Below are 22,710 nucleotides of genomic sequence, written 5' to 3'. Positions count from 1 at the left end.
TGTGAATGCATTCAAGGAACATCTTTAAATTGAATGTGGTATTTGATCTATTTAAGGTATGTGTAATCAGTTTTGTGCACACAGTGGCTGTAATCCTGCATGGTTCAGCATAATGTAGTATTTCCACATGCAGAACTATGCTGTGCTGAGCTATTTATCTCTACCTGCACCTACTGTAGAGCCACTGAAATCTGCCCAACCATTCCATGCTTGGAGAGTGGGGGAGATCACAGAAGAAGCTATGTCCCTGTAGCCAGATGTGCAGTGAATACCTCATCTAATGCAGTTTTGATGGGGTCTTTTGGAGGTCTTAGCAGCCAATGTAACTTTTTTCTTTAAAAAACATTCTTGCTTTAGAACATAGTCAGGTGTTTGTAATCCTCACCTTCTCCAGGCATGGGACAGCATTTTTTTGTAATTTCAGTAGGTCCTGGGGTGAACCAACCACTTCACCCAAAATAGACATATACAGGCATAAGGCTAATATGCAGCTGAATAACAGGATACTCAGTGGCAGCTGAATTCGTAATGATCTGACCATCTTATCAGTTTGGTACTTCACAGGTCATGGTCCTTTGAAGGAGTGAGCAGAGTGTAGCCATGAAGACACATTCGGCTTTCTTTTTTTCTGCTAAAAAGGGAGATGAGGTCCATTGTTTGGAAGTCTCCATTAGAGAAATTCACTCCATTAGAGAAATTCAAATAGGCCTAATGCATTGTTAAACATATTTTTTTAAAGAATAAAAATCAGGTGTATTCTCCTCTACATTTTATTTTGACAGTCAATACAGGCCCAAAAGGATCCTGGGGCAGGAAATTGCCTCCTAGTTCCCACTGACATTGTTCACCCTAGCTGTGTCACTATGAGATTCTTACTTGAAGACTTTCTGAAGAGGAAATGTAGTGATTTCATAATTTTTGTATACTAAGAAAAAAACCAGAAGGTCATTTTCAGAGCTAATTCAGTTATTAGCATGAGGACTACACAATAGTTGAGCTGTGTAACTCACCATAGGTTTCTGTCCATCTAAGATGTTTCAACGTCTTTGCTTGGTATTTTTAAAATTATTTTTAGGATTTGTTTCTGAGGAATGTTTTCTTCAAAGCTTCTTTCACATCCTTATTCCTCAGTGTATATATCATTGGATTCAACAGTGGAGTTATCACAGCATAAAAAACAGCTACTATTTTGTTGGCGTTTGATTTGTATTTCACTGCTGGACGGACATACATGAAAATAAGAGTCCCAAAATAAATGGTGACTACAGAGAGGTGGGAAGCACAGGTAGAGAATGTCTTCCTCCGGGCCGCAGCAGAAGACATTTTCAATATGGTGACTACAATTTGCACATAAGACCCTAGAGTGAATAAAAGAGCAGCCATTACAATGACAGTGCTAAAGCCATATCCCACAATCTGAATGGCATAGGTGTCAGTACATGCGAGGCGAAATATCTGCCCAGCATCACAAAAGAAGTGGTTGATCCTATTGGGACTACAGAAGGAAATCTTAGCTAACATGAAGGATGGAAAGGTAGGGCATATGAAGCCCACAAACCAACACATCACAGCCACATTTCTGCATGTCCTAGGGTTCATGATGGTAGAGTAACGTAATGGGTTGCAGATAGCAAGGTACCTGTCATAAGCCATAGCTGTAAGGATGAACAGCTCTATAGCAGCAAAGGCAAAGAAGAAGTAATATTGGGTGATGCATCCTGGAATGGAAATATTCCTCTTCTCTGATAGCAAATTCTCCAGCATCTTAGGCACTGTGACAGTTGTGTACCAGACCTCAACCATTGACAGATTGCAGATGAAGAAATACATGGCAGTTTGCAGACGTGAATCCACCACCACAATAACTATAATCAGCAGGTTCCCAACAAGTGATAGGATGTAGATGATTAAGAACAGCACAAACAGTGTGGTCTCCAGATTGGGTATGCTAGTGAAATGAAGAAAGACAAATTCTGCAACTACAGTTCTGTTTTCTGTCTCCATTAAATTAGAATGCTACCTAGGGAATAAACAACAATAAGAACAACAACAATAATGCAAATTGAAAAAGATTGTCACAAGCTTGTCTTAGAAATAAAGAGAAGATCTATTAAATTGCTATGCACTACTTTCAAATAAATTTTGTACTGACAATCTTTCATTGCATGTAATAGTTGCGTGTGTGTATGTGTGTGTGTGTGTGTGTGCATATTTGGAATTCTTTCTGAGTAGAACTACTAGAATTCTATGATTTGTAGTCCCAAAAACAAACTCTCTCATGCTCTGCTACTTACAGAGGGGTGAGATCAGGAACCTTCAAATTGGTCAGTTTTGCTTTCTCCCACATCCAGATTGTTCTTTCTATCCTGAATGTGAAAAAAATTGCTACTTTTGCTAATTATTCAGATGACTTAAAATGAATCTCTTCCCCCATCTGTGCAAACCAAATTCAATCAGCATAGCTGTTCCCAGCATGGCAGATACAATATTTCACATGTTTGTTCTCTCTCTCTCTCTCTCTCTCTCTCTCTCTCTCTCTTTCTGTCCTTGTTTCTGTTTGGGGCTGGATCTACACTGCAAAATTAATGCATTCTGAAACTTAACTGCCATGGAACTGCTATGGAACTGTGGGAATTGTAGTTTGATGAGACATTTAGCCTTCCGTATTAGAGAGCTGTGGTGTCAAACTACAAATTTCAGGATTTGATAGGATGGCTCCATGACAATTAAAGTGATGTCAAACTGTATTAATTCTGCAATGTAGACGCAGCTTTTCTCCCTCCCTCCCTCCCTTTCTCTCTCTCAAAGATGAAGGACCTCAAAGGAGAAAAGAAGGTGGCAACACAAAATGAAACATCATCATGGTTAAATACACATGATTCAACTCAAAGCATTTACCTGTGGGCTTGGATGGATCAGTCTGTCAGTTTTTGTGTTCTCATTTGAAAAAAGTCCTTTTCATTCGAAGTATGAAGCAATTTGCAAATATTGGTGCATTATTTCTAAAAAAATGAAATGGAAGGAAAATCTTCATTCATATATAATTTGGAAACTGTGGTCCCTTTAACTATCATGCCTAATCATCATTGACAAACCGATCTTGTGCTGATTAGTCTGACTGTTTTAAAAAGGCATCTAACTAAAACATTATCAGCACATATTGTGGCAGTTAATTTGGAGCATTCATAATAAAAGACGTCAATGGAAACAAGGGAAAGAACTGCTATATAAGGAAGCTCACCAGTAATTTTCTGAAATAGCAGCTGTAAACATCTGCAGGACTTCAGTTATTATAAGAAATCCAATCTGATATTTCCCAATAATTAAAAACAGAAGCGAAAAATGTAATTTTTATTCCGACCCAGTCAGTCAGTCAGTCAACCTTTATTAAGCATTAAAAAAACATGCATTTACAATAAAAATGTACAATAAAATTTACAGTAAACTTCAGGATCATTATTCGAATTTAAGCCATAGTTTTGTTGCCTCCACCAGAAAATTGGCCATTAACCTGGTTATATATGTGGGTTCCGATCAGATCCAGTCTAATCCAGCTACATACTCTCCAATTTGCTTTCAGTATCACCGTAGCTGTGACTTGTTATAGCTGATGCATTTGCTCATTCCTCTTATTAAGTATGGGACACAAGGTGCCAGTTTATGGGGTGGCTCCAGGGAGTTTTTGCATCAATAGCAGCACCAAGTTAAGTGCCTGCAAGTCCCCAGGCTTAATTTAAGGCGATGAAGACATTTAATTAAGTTCTTTACATGGGAATGATTTACTCTATACCTTTCTTTCTTTCTTTTAAAAATGAAGACTAATAACATGCAATGGACTTCTTTCTATGCCAGAGTGGCATAATTTGTGCATACAGTAGGAATGTAATTCTTTACTGCTTTCTTTCTTGAAGAAAGCAATTGGCTATTTCAGCAATTTTCTTCCAGCTGTGAGACTCTTTAAAAAAAAAAGAGTGCAGTTTTCAAAGTCTATTCTCACATGGTGGTTTTCTACAGAAAACACAATTATCTGTGCAGGAAACAATATGTGTAGAACATTTATTTATTTATTTAGGCATAAAATGCTCTTTTCAGTGGAAAAATGTGAATTTTGTGCAAAATAAACCCCCGGCTGAACTGCAAACTGCTTTTCCTGCATGTAATTTTTTTTTAAATTCTTTCTATCCCTGGAATGTGTTCACCAAGAATAAACTAAATGAATGTTTCCATCTCAGCATCTGACAGGTAGACACTTTACCTTTTAAACAACTCAATATTGGCTATATGGAAGCAGAAAAAAATGAGCCAATGAATGTAAGATTGCATGTTGAAGCTCACCATTAATTTTATAGCAAGGCCTATAAAAGTAACTTAGATCCCAATCCATGTCATACCCAACTAGCATGATAGCTGATCATCCTTGTTTCTTATTCATGATAGTTGGATCAATGTCCTGCCATTAAACAGGCCAATGTCATTCTCATCAGGAAGAAAAAGAAACATTTGCAGTTGGGCTGCGGACCTGCCGTGAAGCAGAATTGCAATAAGGACCATCTAACAACTTTGACATTGTTCCAGCCATTTTAGGCCACCCATTACACCAGACCCCAAACTGTAGAAATATTTTGGTATTTATATTAACCAGAGGGCAGCATGTCCCAGTGATATACCCAGTATGGTAAAGAGCAGGATAGAAATATGCAGGATGTTCTAGCAAGGTTAAAAAGTAAAACTTACATTTATTGTTGCAAGAAATCCATCAGGGATAGAAAAGTAGACATGTGAAAAGAAAGCTATCTATATTTTGATAGAAGAGTCCCTAATGCTGACTCTTATGTATGCATGTTTGCCAACTTGAGGCAAAAAAGCCACAGGATGCTTCCTTCTCAGTCAAATGGTCATAGAACACTAAGCTAAATTTTGGAAAGTATGGGGAAGTAACCTCTGTAGGCAGGAAGCAGAATAGGCTTGGGTTGCCTGGATCATGAAACAGAGCTGGAATAAGACAAGAACTTCGAAGTTCCCATCACCAACTGGGTTCTGAAAGGGCCATGCTAAGATTGAAAAGTCACCCAGTAAATCAGACTGTACCTACAGAAGATGACTGACTGACTGACTGTAACGCCAAATAATTTGAAAAACAAAAAGCATCAGGCAATCTCTGTCCTAATCCTTTCATAGGTTGACTAAAGCATCCTGATCACCATCTCCTCAAATGTTGGATGTTACAGAACCAGGGTGGCACAGTGGTTTGAGTGTTGGACTACAACTATGGAGACCAGGGTTCAGTTCCCATCTTGGCCATGAAATTAAGTCAACCTTAGGGGAAAGCAATCTCAAACTGCCTCTGAACAAATCTTGCCAAGAAAACCCCATGATAGGGTCAATTTAGGGTCATCACAAGTTGAAACAACTTGAAAAGACACAAAAACAACCAATAAACAGATGCTAGAGAGTCCAAAGTCTGCAAAACACCTGGTAGAGGTGACCAAGTCTGAAATGAATGGATTTCAAACCCATTTCTTCCCATTCTAACCAGCTGGAACAGTTTACTAATTCTCAACTCACCAAAGAATTCAATCAAGATGGCAGTTTGCAATAAAAGTGCATTATAATCCAAGTAATGGGTGAATGCCCAATAAACAGAAAAAGATCTTCAAACCTAGCAGACAAAGTTTGGATACATGCCTCCAGCATCTATCATGGTTGAAAAATCACCTGTCTGTCAACACCTGACCTTCATGAAGAAGACCATTGCCACCAGTTTATCACGAAAGTTTTGGGATATAGACTTAAGCTGCTCCACTTGAATTGCTCAAACATCCTTTAGAACATGTTCCCTCATGAACAACATAAATTTGTTACCCTTCAATGTATAACTCTTCCTACTCCAGAGAGAAAGGTTGAGCCCTATTGTGAGCCTCACAGTTCCAAGCTTCCACAGCCTCTGGGAAATATGCTACATTGTGTTCTCAGAGACAAAAAGTTGACAGAATTGCTCCATCTGTTAGGAATACCATTGCTTAGATTCTAGCTGGAAGAGTATGCTAATGTTTTAGGGATTATAATATGAAAGCATGGACCAATTCCATAATTCCTATCCATTTAAAATTGAAGATATTAAGTGATGTGCACGATCCAAATGTTGTCATAACAGAAATGGGTAGATGAACTGGTTAATCCAGAAAGCAGCCATGAGTGGAAAAAATTTCAGGAGTGTCAGTCTATGTGGTGAGCATGAGCATACCATACTAATGCTCCCTAAAGTAGATGCTGAACCCTAGTATTCTTGAAATGTCAGAATGCTGATACCTTCATATCTCAACAAAATGACATCCTATTATTATCTTCCAAAAAGATGGCCCAAGAAGCTAAATCTACCTTCACTGGACAGAAAAAAAATCCACCCATTGTAGTACCACATGGCTTGCAGAGGAATGTCCAGCCTTCAAAAATGTGGCCTGGTCACTCCTGCTACTCCCTGCTGAAAATATTCCTATTTCTCATCAAATTTTGATGCAGTGTGGCAGCAGCTTAGTCAAATTTTGATATATAATTGGAATGACTTATCTTAATAAAACACAATTATATCATTCAAAAGCCCCTGAATGACCACCTCCATTAAAATATATCTTCATTGAAGCAGCATTGATTGTTCTGCATGATGAGCAAAGGAGGAAGTCATTCAAAGCAAACTTTGCAGGTTGCATATCCCTGCTATCAAGGTGCACTGCTATTCTTGATTGAAGATTCCTGACAGGTGGTATTTGAATGCATGCATATTATTAAAGCCATATATAAAAATAACAGTCAATCCCAAGATGATGTGTGCAAAAACCAGTGATGGAAAGGAAACTCTAGGGATGAGATAGGGGTCTCTGTACAAAATTTGCTTCAGGTAAAAGGCTATGTGGGACCTAAATACCCTAAAGGCACTAGATCTTGTTTGATTTTGGTATCTAAGCAGGTTCAGCCCTGGTTAGTACTTTTGTGGGGGGATCACCAGTGAATACCAGATGTTGTAGGCTATATTTCAGAGGAAGGAATTGGCAAAACCATCTCTGAATATTTCTTGTCCAAGAAAACCCTATGAAATTTATAAGGTTGCCATAAGTTGACAGGTGACTTGAAGGCACATACACACTCAGGGCTGGGATTATTTGAAAAGGAAAATAATCCAAAACAGTGAACAGTCACCAACACTTCCATTTGATTCTGGAATTGAAGTCACTGGATTTGAAGCTCCAAAGTCCAGAGAGACATAAAGGTAAGGAGAATTTCTGAAGCATCTCTAATCTTCAATCCTTGTCATACTCTGTGGTTCAGTTTTTTCCCTTTGGGAAGCAATTATGAATTCCAGTTATGTTTTCAAATTCCTCTCCAAACCATACGCAATATTTTCTTAATTGTGTGTAGACCAGAGATCCAGTGATTAAGCAGGAGGCATCAGAAATGCATAGGCTGATAAATAGATAGAATCTAGTATGAGCCTTAGTTCTTTTTAGGCTCTATGGCACTCTGTCCTTTTGTATGTTGAAAAAGTCTGACAAGGCTCAGAAAAGGACAAGGCATGGACAACTTTTCTCTCCCTTACAAAATGTAGCTTGAAAAATGACAAAAAAAAATGCCTTTTATGATTGATGGTTTTGGTGAACATATTGGGTGAGTTTGATTTGGTTATTTGTGCTTAATGGCAAAAATACAGATAAAGACAAAGATGTATTTGTAAATTTTTGAACACATTTTCCATTTGTATACTATTGTAAACTTTCTTTCTGATTGTAATATAATAGTATATATATGCATACTTTGATTTACAATCGTCAGAGATTTCCAAGTACATCACTCCAGAAAGTTATACGATAATACCATTTCTGATAATAATTTCCTAATATGTCCCAAACTAGGAAAAAAGTGGATTGATTATAATATAATTACCATGATAAACAATCTGTGTGCTCTAATTATTAACATGTTGCATTTTAGAGGGAAAGGAAGAGAGTCCTATAATGTGTCAGTTATTAAACACAGTGATTTCAAATCTGTATAATCTTGGTGTAAGAATATTCTTATTATATACATATCTGTAGATATATTTACAAACAAAGAATAAATTTTGCCTTCTCAGTGACTCCCGCTAGACTCTAGAGCTCTCTTCCCAAAGAAGTTAGACTGCCACCTTCCCTACTTTCTTTTTGCAGACAAGTGAAGACTTTTCTGTCTCAACAGTCATTTGATGAGTGACTGTATAAGACTCATCCTAGGTAAACTATGTGCTGGATCCTGCTAATTGTTGTGTGGCGTGCTTTGTGCCTGTGTCTATATGTCTGCTGATATGTGTTTTAATATGATTTCATATTTATTTGATTGTTTAAATTTTGTATTGTGTGGATTGAATTTGTTGTAAGGCACTTTGAGTCCTGAAGTGGGAAAAAGGTGGGCTAGAAATAATAATAATAATATTAATAATATTAATAATAATAATAATAATAATAATAATAATAATAATAATAATAATTGTCTGCTAATAATGTTTTATGGAAAGAGTAGGAAATCACAGTTTAGGAGCTAGAGAACCGAACACAAGTATAAATGTTGTACCCTTTGTGGTACTATGACTAAGCCTTATGCTGATCACTGATCTATGCAGCCCATTACTGTCTAATCTGATTAGTAGCTGTTCTCCAAAATTTCATCTAAGGCACCATACAGCCCAAATGGTTAACAAGTTTTAATTATAGATACCAGTGATTGACTCTATAGTGCTAAGTGTGCAGAACATGTGAGCAGGGACTGCCAGTTGGTTTTTGGTCTAGAAAAGGGGAATGCAAAGCACTGTGGTGGATTTTCCTGTTTAGAACCCAACAAAGTTGGGGGAAAGTGACGGTCTCCATTTTGTTGACTGCCATTGAAGCATATCCCTACCAACACAGATGCACACACACACACACACAAACATTTTTGCCACAATATATAATACAGAACTGTTTTATGACATTCATCTCAAAATACAATTTAGTGATGAATAAAAGTTTTGGTTCAATTCATTCTTTATCAGAATGAATTTAGCACAATTCACAAAATTCAAAAAACCACTCCTAGTGATTCCTCCCCCTCCATGTTTTTCAATATTTTGACCTGATAAAAACCTTTGTAATCCCTGCACAGATGCAATTTAGGTGAGTTTTGGTGGCAAGTTTTCAAAAAGGTCCCCCCCTCCACTGTCATTACTCTAGAATACTAATGGAATTGTTGAGTCCGCCAGATGTCTCAAAGTACAATTCCAACAATCAGAACATGCCCACGCTGGCTTGTGTGAGTTTAGGTCCAAAACATCTATAGGGTTCATATTTTTCTACATAAACTTTACTATTTGCATTGGGTGATTTTTTTAAAAAATCTGGATTAATCTGCCTGAATGATGATGATGATGATGATGATGATGATGATGATGATGATGATTTTGTCCTTCCCTCTTTGATTTTGAAATATATAATTTACTACTTTCTTCTTCTTAGGTTTTGTGTGTTACCACAGAACTATCAATGGAAAACCAAACTGACCGACACCACTTTTCCCTCACTGGCCTCTCCAAAAATCTGCACCTCCAGATTCTTTTCTTTTCCCTTTTCTTGGTCATTTATTTGCTAACCCTGCTGGCAAACTCTTTGATCATATTGGCTGTAAGAACTAATTGTCATCTCCAGAATCCCATGTACTTCTTCCTGAGCCACCTCTCTTTCCTTGATGTGTGTTTCTCATCAAGCACAGTTCCAGAGATGTTAAAGATCATCGTTGCGAAACAGAAAACCATATCTATTGGAGGGTGCTTCACTCAAGCTTTTTTGATTTTGCTCTTGGCTACGACTGAGGTCTTTATCCTCTCATCAATGGCATATGACAGATACACTGCCATATGCAAACCTCTGCATTACACTGAAATAATGAACATACCATTCTGCCAAAAGCTAGTGGCTACTGCATGGGTGATTGGTTTGTTGTATGCACTTACAAACATATTGCCATTGTTAGTGTTACAGTTCTGTGGGTCACACATCATAAGGCATTTCAGCTGCGAGCTGCCTTCTATCCTTTCTCTTTCATGCACTGACACATATATGAACAAAGTATTGTTTTTTATTAGTGGAAGTACTGTTGGGCTGGTCTCCTTGTCCCTCACCATTCTGTCCTACATTCACATTATTTCCACCATTCTGAGAATTACCTCTGCTGAAGGGAGACATAAAGCCTTTTCTACTTGTACCTCACACCTCACTGTTGTGGTTTTTTTCTATGGAACTGGCTACTTCCGCTATCTGAGGCCAGCTTCAATTTCATCTGTAATTTTGGATGAAATACTTTCCATACAGTACTGTGTCCTCACACCTTTGCTGAATCCCATCATCTACAGCATACAGAACAAGGAGGTTAAAGCAGCATTGAAAAAGATGCTGCGATTAAAAATTTGAAATCCTGATTTTCAATAAAAAAAAACAACAACCTGTAATGAAGAAAGATCATTCCATTTACCTCTATGACCACAATATTGCCTTTTAACTGATCCTTTAATTCACATTGTTAGTCTGTCTTGCCCGGCAAAAGTGAGAGGCTTATTCCTAGGATTGCAGCCTCCTCAGTAGTAATGGGGAAAACTGTTGTTTGCCAGTTAATAGAAACTTATGTCATTAGGCAAAATTTTGTATAAGATGCTTGCTTTGGGAAAAATTAATCCCGGACTGTATAAGAATGTTCATTTATACCTTTTCTTTCTTTTAAAAATACCAGTCATGTAATCTTCTTCACCATTGACTTTGCAGGCTAGAGGTGATTGGGGCTGAATTCCAACAACATATTGGAATTGCATGACTCCCATTAAGTAGTCTGGTGACTTCAGGTCTAGTGGAAAACATTGTACCATTATCAGTACTGGGGGGAAAACCCCCTACAACTACTTATCTACTAGCTTTGTACATAGAATGGGACAGAGCAACAATTTGTTCTTCGCCCAAGGCAGGAAAATATCACAGGGTAGCCTTAAGATTTTAGCAAGTGTGTGTTCAGAAACCACCCCAGTTTCTCAAATATAATTCTTTGTTTCTTTATCTTCTAATGACCTTCCTTTGGTAACAGGGACAGAAATGTCAATTTGGTTTTGTTTGTTTTCTCATATTTCCTTGTAAAATCTTTCATAATTTGAATGGTGATGCCTTCTTTCTGAAACACTGTGCAACTTGATTGATAAGGATGGTTTTGGCAATCTACTAATCGTTTTTACAATTCTTTAACATTCTATTTGGGAAAAGAGAACATTCATGCTACTGCTTCTTATAAAAAGAAGGTCTGGATATAAAGTCTATAATAACTATGGTGGGATACAGACTGCCCAAAAAGGGCAGTCTGCCACCGCCTTCATTTCTGCCGGCGGGAAGCTTCAGCCTCCAAATGGCGAGGCTTCCCGGTGGTGGAAAAAAAGCCACAAAAAGCAGCTTCTTTTTGTGTCGCCCTTGTGTCGCCCGAGTGCGCAAATGGCGCACTCATGATGTCGCCAGCATGACAGGATGTGCAGATGCTAGGCATCTGTTAACGTCAAAATGGCGGTGCCCATGTGAACAGGGCACTGCCATTTTGTACGTACTCCGTATGTACTAGGGTTGCGGGCATCGAAAAGAGTACGTACTTGGGTGCCCGTCTGTTCAGGGACTATATTTTCCCCTATTAAATCGACTATGAAAAAGATAATAGCATAATAGACCCAGCTACAGTGCCTTCTAAGAAGCAGAGCCCTCCCTCCAGTCCATCTTATGCCATCTGGCCATGGAGGGAGAGATGCAGGCCCAGCTCCATCGGGCCAGACCTAGATTAAGAAGCAGAGCCCTCCCTCCAGTCCATCTGCCTTGGTCCAGGCCTCAGAAGGAAAGAAGAATTGTTGGACCTGGTCACCTTCCCTACTGTTATTCCCGTCTCCTTTTATGTCATGTCTTTTTAGATTGTAAACCTGAGGGCAGGGAACCATCTAATTAAAAATAATAATAATTGTAAGCTGCTCTGAGAGCCTTTACGGTTGAAGGGTGGGGTATAAATACTGTAAATAAATAAATAAATAAAATCATATGGTTCACCCAGTAATCAGAACCATTTAGAATACCTATAAGCTGATAGTCGTTTTCTGCCATTATATCCCAGAAATGGATTTTCAAAGGAACACTCCCTTCAGATATTGAGGTTACATTTAGCCAGAACAGATCATACTCACTGACAGAACCTTTGTCAATTTATTTAAAAAATAATCTCTTAAAACCACTTTAGGAACAAGCTACATGTTTCCAAACTACAGTTAATACCTGTTATAGTTAATAATAAACATGAGCCATCCTAATTTTCATTGGCACCATAGTTGTTAGATTTATTATCCTATATAGTTTATCCTTCCCCACTCTTCCTATGATCCTGATAAAAATTGTCCTGGTACTGCAATTAGTTTTAGAATGTAGGAGTTTGACCTCAAGATGGAAGATGTCATGCCGCCACATCACATAGAAGCAAATGATGAATGCAATTTAGCTGTTAGGAATCTATTGACAATCAATAATCTGTTGCTATTTCATTGTGTATACTCATTGTGTTAGTAATGCTTGCATATTTGGCTACTATGAGAATTTCTACAAATAAATATTATAAGGCATCAAAATTACAGTTTCAAAAGGACAGATTTTTAATTCTTCTCTGTTGTTGTTATGTATCACCCTTTTATTCCAAGTTTGGGAGATTTTTTTGTTGTTGCTATTTATGAAGGGTGTTTATTATACATTTTTATATATTATATGTGAGTTATTATACATTATACTTTTTAAAATCATGACTTGGTGAAATTACAATGGTCCCCCCTCCCCCATTTTTAATGTTTTTTTCCATATTTCAGGATTGTTTGTTTATGGAGAGGGGAGAGTGAAAAAGAGCCTCCTGCTCTAATTACACTTGATGTAATTTGTCTCAAGGGGAAAAAGGAATATAAGACATAGACGCTAGAATATGTCCATGTTTTGAACAGGATTAGAAATTTCTAGGCAACCAAATGCAAATGTACCATTATAAATAGGAGCACAATTAAGATTGGACTTTGATGTGGTTATCTGCAAGTCCCACTCAGTAGAAAGACCCCACCTCTGAACATTTAGCTTGAGGACTAGGTAGAACCAGAATAGCAACAGCTGCTGTTGGGGTCTGTACATCACAACTAATTTTTGAACAAACTCCAGGGAAGAAATAACCTTGCATCCTGCTCTGTTTGTCTTGCCATGAGATGTCACATGTGGAACAACAGTTGCAGAAGAGAGAGCAGCCAGGTAGGTCTGTGCTGGACTGGATTTGACTCAATTTGCTTGAATCTGGACAATGGTGACTAGAAGACTAGGTACAAAGCTGCTTCCTCACTGTTAAGCAAGATTAAGTGAGCAGAAGGTAAGGTAGCTTGTTCTAATGGGGTAGCTGTGTTGAGTTTAATATTAATCCCAAATTTACCTACTTGCCCTTTCCCTGCCCAGGGTGGTTTTATTTTTTTTTCTTCTCTTGGGTTAAGAATGATAGTTAAGACTGTTATGCTATGGTAAGAATGGTGTGTTTACTGTTCACTGTTGAAGGAAAGAAGATGAGTATTCTCAAAATGGTGACTGTATCTTTTCTTAATCCAATCAACAAATTAGACAAGTCAATTATGAGAGCACTCCCAATGATTGAAGTGGGTTTACTCTGACTGAGACTGGATCCACTAAATGTTCTAGTTTGTTTGAAAGTATACTGTTACCAGAGCAGGTCCAATTTGGTTTTTCGTGCCAATAAAAGTTAGCAAATCCTAAAGGTATATTTTACTCAGTATGAAATCTTTAGGTTGCTCCTGTTGCTGTTGCTGTCCCTGTTGTGATCTTTCAGTCCTGTATAACTGCAGCTCAGCCTCACATAAATAATCACCTGATCACCGCCACTGGATCAAATAAGCTTTCCAGGCTTTTGATGTGCTCGGTTACTGATATTTGTTTTGTATGTAATTATTTTAAAATGCGTACTACACCTTTCTATAACAAAATAGTGCTCACTCCTAACTAACCGTGCCTTAACAACATAGCACCAAAGCAAATCTTGTTTGGCTCCTGTAGTCATAAAGGAGCTGTAAAATATGGAATTCCAGATAGGAGAAAGATGTGTTCCTCACAATAACTATACTAACACCCATAATCATCTAAATGTATGTGTGTGGAGGTAGGGATAGACTTTAGTAGCACTACTTTCAGATTCCAAAATGACATTAATGTATCACTGATTATAATCAATACAGAGGTCCAGTTGGGCTTTTCTCTGATCATAATGTGTATTTGTTGTTGTTGTTTGTGAGCATCATTCTACAAAATAGAGAGAAATTGGGAGTGAAAGGTGCAGATGTAAAATACAAACATAACCTGGGTTGGAACTAGCTTTAGTTGTGCTTAGAATACACCCTAAAAATGTAATGGGACTTAATGTAGTAAACACTCTTTTGGTTTTCTTTATTAGCCCTTGTTTTGCTCTGCCCAATAAGCAGTGTATTGGATTTTTCAGGGCAAGAATTTCCTTTCCTCTTAAAAGTTTCCATAAGCATGGGCCACCATGCACACTGATCAACACATTTTGTAAAATGATATTCTCGGGGTTCTACCTAGAGTGAGACAGGATATGCCTTTGGAGCTAATGGCACACACAATGTCACCTTATGCTGAAGTAGAAATGGTTATCTGTCTAGTAGCATGTTGTATTTGGTGATCAGCAGGCCATGCAGTTAGCATAGCATAACATTTCCTAGCTACAGTATATAAGATGCTTTGGTTGAACATGGTGGGGCCATTGCCTTAATCCTAAGGAAGTGCTTTGCCACAAAGTTATAACTCACAATATTTTTTCCTCTCTTCATATGTAACACATATTTAATGGTTCAATGCTGTATTGCAGGCATAACCTTTCATTGTTAGGCTATACAGAGTGTTTTATTTTACTTTGCTTTATTTACTAGCAAAATTAACCAACTTTGCCTGAGTTACAATATCATTAGGTCCACCCTCAACTCAAGGCTCTGTGTCCTCTTCCACACAAATAAATAAACTCAATTTTTGAATGCAACCCTACTTTTAGTTTTATGGCCACTCCTTCCACAGCTGCTCTGACTTTTATGGGAGCTCTCCAGATGTTGTAGTCTATCACTTCAGAAATTTTGTACCCAAGCTACCTTTTATACAACTCAGAGGAACTATGCTAGGTGTGACAGTGAAATAAAGAATGGATGCTTTGAAACTGTGTCAGTGGCTACAACTGCTTGTGATGTATCCTTCCATCTTCACCCACTCTCCACAGTTGTCCAATGCATGCTACTTCAAGTCACTGTAATAATGGATTTGGATTGTATCTTAATGCAATTTACACACTTACCTTACTTCACTTTTTTTCTACCTTTAATTGCAGTTTCTACATTAGTTTGGAATGAAAATTTGTTGTTGTTGTTAACTGTCCTTGAGTCGATCTTGACCCATCGTGACCCTATGGATGAGATCTCTCCAAGACATCCTGTCCTCCATTGTGCTGCTTAGTTCCTGCAAAGTCATAGAGTCTATTGCTGTATAGGTGGAGATATAAAGGTGGATATCTAGCATTCACCTTTCCTAACATTATTGTTTTTTCAATGAGTCATGCCTTTTCATGATGTGTCTGAAGTACAAATGAATGGAATGGAAATGGACAATCAAAATCAGACAACCATTGTAACATCTTTTGTGCTCTTGGGATTTTCATACAACCCAACAATGCAGGTTTTCCTTTTCTTGATATTCTCCTTTATGTATGTCATAACTGTGTTGGGGAATACTATGATTGTGATGGTAATAAAGGGAAGCAGTAATCTCCATAGTCCTATGTACTTCTTCCTTAGTCATCTGGCCTTTCTTGATATCTGCTTTTCTTCTGTCACTGTGCCAAAGCTGCTACTGATTTTCTCTCTAAGCCATGCAATTTCATATAATGGATGTCTCACCCAGATGTTTTTTATCATTCTTACAGCTGGCTCTGAAGCATACCTTCTGGCAGCAATGGCTTATGACCGATTTGTTGCCATCTGCAAGCCTCTGCATTATGTACAAATAATGAGCACATCATTTTGTAGATGGTTGGTAGTGGGTGCATGGACAATAGGGTTTGGATATGCCATGGTAAATACATTACCTGTACTGAAGCTATCTTTCTGTGGATCAAATATTATCAGGCACTTCAGCTGTGAGTTTCCATCTGTCCTGGCCTTATCTTGCACAGACACTTTCCTGAATGCAATGACACTTCTCACAACAGGTGGCGCAGTAGGGGCTTCTTCATTCTTTATTATTCTGTTGTCCTATATCCGCATTATTTCTACTATCCTGAAGATGCATTCAGCAGAAGCTAAAAGAAAAACTTTCTCTACTTGTAGTTCTCATCTTATTGTTGTTATCTTGTACTATGGATCAGGCTTGTTTAGATACATGAGGCCTAAAACAGCTTCCTCTGCAATTATGGATACACTCTTTTCCATTCAATATAGCATTTCAACACCCATGTTAAACCCCATTATCTACAGCTTTAAGACCAGAGAAGTAAAGGAAGCCATCAAGAAACTAATGAGGTGTAAACCATTGATTTCTCCTACTAATGCGGTTTTATATTGATCAATATAATGGGGTTTAATATTGATCAATGACTTGCCATGCTATCTAACTGACAAGCAAATATAGTGATGCTTCCATACAGTCAATTAGTCAAAATGTTTTTACTAGAGTGAATTTATGGGGATGAGCCATAGTGAAATTTCATTGAAGTCCATGGCACTCACTTATGAAGCTCAGTTTGACTAAATTTGCCCCGATTTGAAATAAATAGTAATAGTAATATCAGTTTTAATTATAACAAAATGAGCTTGATTTATTTTGTTTACATAGCCTATAGCAAAATTCTTTCATCATAGGTTCAACATCAAGAAATATCTTCATGCAGTCAAGGTACAGTACCATAACATTTTTAGAAAACAGATCTTGGATCTGACCACTCATATTATACTCTTACTCACAGGCAAATTCAAGTCATTTTTGTGGTTCAGTTACATGAGCAGATCATGTCCAACCCACATGCCTTTTCAGATTCAGAAACCAACAGCAGTGGAAAGTAAATCTTATTTTATTGCAGGCAACAAGAGAGTGTGTTTTAGTACACCTGAGGGTGCCCAGGAGAAATTTCATTTCAGAGCTTGAGAAATTTCATTTGAAAATTAATTTCATAATGTCAAACATTAGAAATTGAGACATCAATCTGCTTCCACTAGGACAAATCATTGAAACTGGTTGGGTTATCATCAATTAATTCGTTGTTTAAAATGTTACTTTTCCAAACTGACCATGGGTATTTACACAGGTTAGTGTGGAGGCTCTTGCCATTTATGTCTAGGTGCACATTTTGTGCTGCTTCCTTCAAAAGTACTATTTTTATTGTTTTAAACATGGTTCATTCCAGCCTGTTTTCCCCCATATGGACTACAAAGCCCACAGAAGATTTATAACCAGTGGCTGGCGGGAGTTAAACACATCTGGAAACTCTTAATTTGGGGGAGGGTAACCCTGAAATATTGGATCTCATCTTGCAACCTGTTCAGTTCAGTGTTGTCACCGGCCTGCATCTCTCTTCTCTTCCTACCCCACAGCCACTTTCACAAACATACCTACAGCCTGCTTGACCTTCACACACACTTTGTCATAAAGAGTGTGGTCTCCATAAGGAGCAGGCTAGAGAGGAGGGGTTAAGCCCTCCTCTAAATGATCAGAGAAAATTAGATCAAGTCTCCTTCATATCTGCATTCCCTTAATAATTATCATTTGGTATGCTGGTTCCTTCAAAAATACTATTTTTATTGTTTTAAAGTTGGTTCATTTGGGCTGGCCCCTCCTTATTTATCAGACCTTCTTTCTCCTCATCTTCCCACTCAGGCCCTCCATTTTGGTAGTCCGGGTCTGCTGTCTCAGCCCAGGATTTTCTCTGCCATGTCCTGGTCCGGATTTGTCCCTTTTCATTTGCTGCCTCTCACTCCTGGAACTTCCTTCCCCCACGAACACAGGCCATCACTTCTCTAACTAGTTTCAAAATTGAGTTGAAGACCATCCTGTTCAGAGAAGTGTTCCCAGGCATTGAGTGACTGTTATTTGCTATTTACATTTTATTGAACCCATTCCTGTATTCTTATGTGTTATTTATATGTATTATGCTATTATTTCTTAGATTGTATGCCATGGGCAGGTTTACTCTTATCTATTTTATTGTTTGTATGTACAGTGCTGTGCAAATCTACAGTGCTATATAAATAAAGCATAATAATAATAATAATAATAATAATAATAATAATAATAATAAGGCAGAAGGGTGCTACATAATAAAGTGCAAAAATGTTGTGACATCTGTTCTGACTGAACTTTCATAGAGGTTTATCACACCAGGCACATCCATCATCCAAACATCATCAAAACAGGGCGGAAGCATCCATGGTGTGATTGTGCCTCGTGATACTGAAGGGAAATGGAAGCGTCTTCAGCATGGAATTGCCAGGGAATCATCAGGAAAACAGCCCTTTTCTTATTAACGGTTAAATTGTTAATAAGAAAAGGGCTGTTTTCCTGATGATTCCCTGGCGATACCATGATGAAAACGCTTCCGTTTCCCTTCAGTAGCACCAGACGTGATCACACCATGCATGCTTCTGCCCCATTTTGATGACGTTTGGGCGACGGAAGTGCCTGGTGTGATAAACTCCATAGGAGTAATTTAGCCTTTAGCTATGCTGCTGATCCAAGCAAGCTGTTGCAAGGAGAAACCTGCTCTTGCTAGCCACCAATGGAGAAGAGGCTTGTGATGACTGCGTCAGGCACAGAATATCGTGATGCCAGGCATTGAGGGAAGTGGAGCTTTGCTTGTCTCTCCTCTATGGCAGGCAGTGGGGGCAGGCAGAGAAAATAAGAGTTATGGTGAACACTTTGGCACCCTTTTGTTGAAGAGTGCTCTGGAACTTCCACTTTAAATACTAGACCCTAGGAGTGGGAAAGGAGACTATCCTTGGGTCTGGCCTGAGGGCTATGCCCTCACTTAAATCCTGGTACTTGAGGTGGAGTTCCCCTACTCTGTCTTCCAGAAGATAGCTGTATGCGGAGTGATCCAACTATTGGATTGCCCTCAGGACTCAGGTGGTTCACTCAGGGTAAGACTGAGGAAGAACTGATGGAAGGGAGCCAGACTTACTTCTTGTGGAAGAACATTCCACAGGGCAGGAGCAGCCACTGAAAAGGCTCTCCCTCATGTCCTCACCAGACGGGCCTGTGGGGATGGGACTGAGAGAAAGCCTCCTTCTGAAGATCTTAGGGCTCTGGTAGGTTCATATGGGGAGATACGCTTTCTCAAATAGTCTGGACAATAGTATGGATTGAGGATGCTGTATCTCATTTGTATGCAAGAATGCCCATTGCCAGACCTAAAATAGCTTACTAGACTATGCAGTACCAGGATGACTGATCATCACTGTGTTTAGTGTGTGTGAAATTTCTGTGTAGTCCATTGGGGGACAGCATGGTTGCAAATATGGTACAGAAAGTGGCAAATGGATCCCACCACTATCTTCCAAAGCCCATTCCAGGATTGCACCATGAGCAAAAATACTTCTACTCTTCAATTAATTCTTGAACCATTTTCCATCTGAACATTTCCTATATCTGTCCATATCAGCCCACTTTAGATGTAAAGACACCCCTAATGTGTCTGGCTTGAGTACTTTCTTGACCATGAAGGTATTCCACATTGCAAAAGGGGTCCAGTAGGAAATCCTATTACTCCATGCATCATGTTTCATATTTCCATGAATGACATATAAGCTCCTAGTTATAACTTTTCTAAGCACTTTCCTCTCATACCATTAATGGTTCCAAAATGTTCAGGCACTCAGATATGGATGGTCAAGTCATTTGGTATTTGAAAATTTTGATAGGTACTGTCTAAACCTCTCACGTGAATCTGCAGACTGAAAAAGCTGCCTAGTATAATCTATACTTCTCTGAATGTTGCAATGCTATTTCCATCTCAAAACAAATTAAAAAAAAAAAAACACCAAATAAAAATAATCACAGTGTATATGAGGTGAACATTGAAATACAAAAAATGTTTTAAAGTGTGTGAGAATATAGTCAATACAAGATAATAAAATTAAGGCTGTCGTACTTTGGTCACATCATGAGAAGACATAATTCATTGGAAAAGCCAATAATGCTAGGAAAGGTGGAGGGATGTAGAAAGAGAGGGAGACTGCATGCTAGGTGGATGGACTCTGTTAAGGAGAGCACAGGTATGAATTTACAGGACCTAAGCAGTTTAGTTGAGGATAGGAAGCCTTGGAGATGTCTCATCCATAGGGTCACCATGAGTCAGAATCATACTTGAAGGTGATTATCAACAACAACAACAACAACAACAACAACAGTCAATTAATAGTTCAACACTTACAGTTTTTTTTTAAAAGGAAGTTTAAAAAGGACTAAACAAGCTAACATATATTTCAACATTCCATCATGGTATGCTATAATTTGCTACAGGGTTATGTGTGGCTTTATTTAAGAAAACTACACTTTTGAAACATTTTTATCATAGCAGATTTAATGTCTTTGTTCTTCAAGCTATATATGATAGGGTTCAGCATGGGAGTCAGAATGCTATACTGGATAGATACCACTTTGTCTAGATATGTAAATGATTCTGAACTTGGCTTTATATATCGGAAAAAAGCTGTAATGTAAAATAAACCAACCACAATGAGGTGGGAGCTGCAAGTAGAGAATGCTTTATGTCTCCCTTCTGCTGAATGAATCTTGAGGATAGTAGAAATGATGTAAATGTAAGAGATGAAGGTGAGGAGGAATGAACTTAAACCAAATACCAATGCAGACATAAGGAGAACTATATAATTGTTGAAGGTCTGTGTGCAAGATAAGAGCAACACTGCGGGAAGTTCACAGGTATAGTGGCTAATTGTATTGTTTCTGCAAAACTACAGATTCGCCAAAGGCACTACATTTACCACAGCATATAATGACCCCATTGACCAGGCTCCACACACCAGTTTCCTGCAAATTTCTTTTCTCATAACCGTGGCATAATGCAGTGGGTCACATATAGCAACATATCGATCAAAAGCCATTGCCGAGAGGATGAATACTTCAGCACAAGCAGCATGGAAAAAGAAAAAGACTTGAGCAATGCATCCTTCCCGGGAAATGGTTTTCTGCTTTGTGGTGAAGTTTTTCAGCATTTTGGGAACTGTGACAGATGAATAGCAGATGTCAGCAAAGGCCAAATGACCAAGAAAGAAGAACATGGGAGTGTGTAAGCTAGGCTCAGTCCTGACCACTAGCATGACTGCTGTGTTTCCTAGTAAAGTCACTAAATATATTATTAGAAATATGAAAAAGAGAAGAACCTGTAGATGTGGATCACTAGAGAGTCCCAAGAGTAGAAACTCAGTTATTACTGTTTGATTTTCCATCACAGGTTTCTTTCAACAAACCTCAAATTTCTGTGAATTGAAAACAAATAAAATTAGTTTAACATAGAATAAAAATCAGCAATTTTCATAAAATATGTTAAATACATTTTGTTTTTCTTTTATTTCATTCAAAATAGGGAATTCAAGACAGTTTGTGACAAGATTAAAATCAGTACAGATATGAATGCACAAAGTAAGAAGGTAAGGAGCTGGTGTGGCATAGAGGATTGAATGTTGGACTATGACTCCGGAGACCAGGGTTCAAATCCACTTGGCTTTAAAAATCCACTGGGTGACCTTGGACAAATAACATACTCTCAGTTCTCAGATGAACCCTGTGATAGGTTCACTCTAGAGTTGCCATAAGTCAGAAACAACTTGAAGGCACACATCAGCAGCAACAACAACAAGCATGATAAAACATAATTTAAAAACTGTAATATTAAGACATATTTAGTTACCAAAATCTGCCTGAATGAAATATGTATTTTCCAGATGGTTAGAGAACAATAGAAAGACATCCAGCTTTGCTTCAGTTGGAAGGCACATGATGACACCCCCCCCCCCCAAGAAAGTGCTTGTTAGGGTGACAGGACCTAGAAAAATATTTCTCCCAAAGATCACAGAGGTTGCTGCCATACTGGAGAATTAATGTACTTTGACACTGCTTTAATTGGCATGCCTCAATGCTATGGACTTCTAGGGATTTGTAGTTTGCTGTGGCATCAGAGCTCTCTGACAGTGAAGGCTAAATTTATCAAAACATTACAAATCCCAAAATTCCATAGAACTGAGCCTTGGCAGTTAAGGTAATGCCAAATTGTATTAATTCTGCAATGTAGATGCAGCCAGATCATGTGCAGGTTAGTACAGAACACAATCTTTCGGATAGCTTCAAAGCGTACAGGACTATACAGTACTTATGCACACACTTTTTGATTTTAAAGTTATACTCTATTCTGCAAACATGTTCATTTCAATGAATGGTATTGAATTTACATGAGGAATCATTCACATTTTACAGTAGCATTTTATGAATGTACATGCCTAGAGGAGGGGAGGTAGAATTGAATGCATGCACAGCATTAGAAATGCAGAAGGGTGAG

General features: G+C 38.2%; 4 protein-coding genes across 4 annotated transcripts; 2 read left to right on the top strand and 2 right to left on the bottom strand.

Annotated features, from left to right (window-relative positions):
* Window positions 1-1,071: 1,071 nt before the first annotated feature.
* On the bottom strand, window positions 1,072-2,968 carry LOC121933718 (olfactory receptor 6N1-like). The gene is made up of 2 exons (XM_042473704.1): window positions 2,899-2,968; window positions 1,072-2,020 (listed from the first exon to the last, which is right to left on the bottom strand). Exon 2 carries the CDS (start codon window positions 2,002-2,004, stop codon window positions 1,072-1,074), a length of 933 nt encoding a protein of 310 aa, XP_042329638.1. The 5' UTR covers window positions 2,005-2,020; window positions 2,899-2,968.
* A 6,574-nt stretch (window positions 2,969-9,542) lies between these two features.
* LOC121935797 (olfactory receptor 5A2-like) lies at window positions 9,543-10,466 on the top strand. The gene has a single exon (XM_042477683.1). The coding sequence runs from the start codon at window positions 9,543-9,545 to the stop codon at window positions 10,464-10,466; it is 924 nt and encodes a 307-aa protein (XP_042333617.1).
* A 5,283-nt stretch (window positions 10,467-15,749) lies between these two features.
* On the top strand, window positions 15,750-16,709 carry LOC121933717 (olfactory receptor 1G1-like). Its single transcript, XM_042473703.1, has one exon. The coding sequence runs from the start codon at window positions 15,750-15,752 to the stop codon at window positions 16,707-16,709; it is 960 nt and encodes a 319-aa protein (XP_042329637.1).
* A 3,962-nt stretch (window positions 16,710-20,671) lies between these two features.
* Window positions 20,672-21,604, bottom strand: LOC121933716 (olfactory receptor 8S1-like). Its single transcript, XM_042473702.1, is given in 1 exon segment — window positions 20,672-21,604. A coding segment is annotated over 1 exon segment (933 nt).
* Window positions 21,605-22,710: the final 1,106 nt, after the last annotated feature.

The sequence above is a fragment of the Sceloporus undulatus genome, chromosome 6, assembly GCF_019175285.1.
Source record: "Sceloporus undulatus isolate JIND9_A2432 ecotype Alabama chromosome 6, SceUnd_v1.1, whole genome shotgun sequence".
In the NCBI taxonomy this organism is placed as follows: domain Eukaryota; kingdom Metazoa; phylum Chordata; class Lepidosauria; order Squamata; family Phrynosomatidae; genus Sceloporus; species Sceloporus undulatus.
This window is presented reverse-complemented; position numbering and strand designations above follow the sequence as displayed.

Bases quoted from the DNA above. Each gene is read 5' to 3' on its own strand.
- LOC121933718 (XM_042473704.1), bottom strand. From the start codon at position 2,004: ATGGAGACAGAAAACAGAACTGTAGTTGCAGAATTTGTCTTTCTTCAT.
- LOC121935797 (XM_042477683.1), top strand. From the start codon at position 9,543: ATGGAAAACCAAACTGACCGACACCACTTTTCCCTCACTGGCCTCTCC.
- LOC121933717 (XM_042473703.1), top strand. From the start codon at position 15,750: ATGGACAATCAAAATCAGACAACCATTGTAACATCTTTTGTGCTCTTG.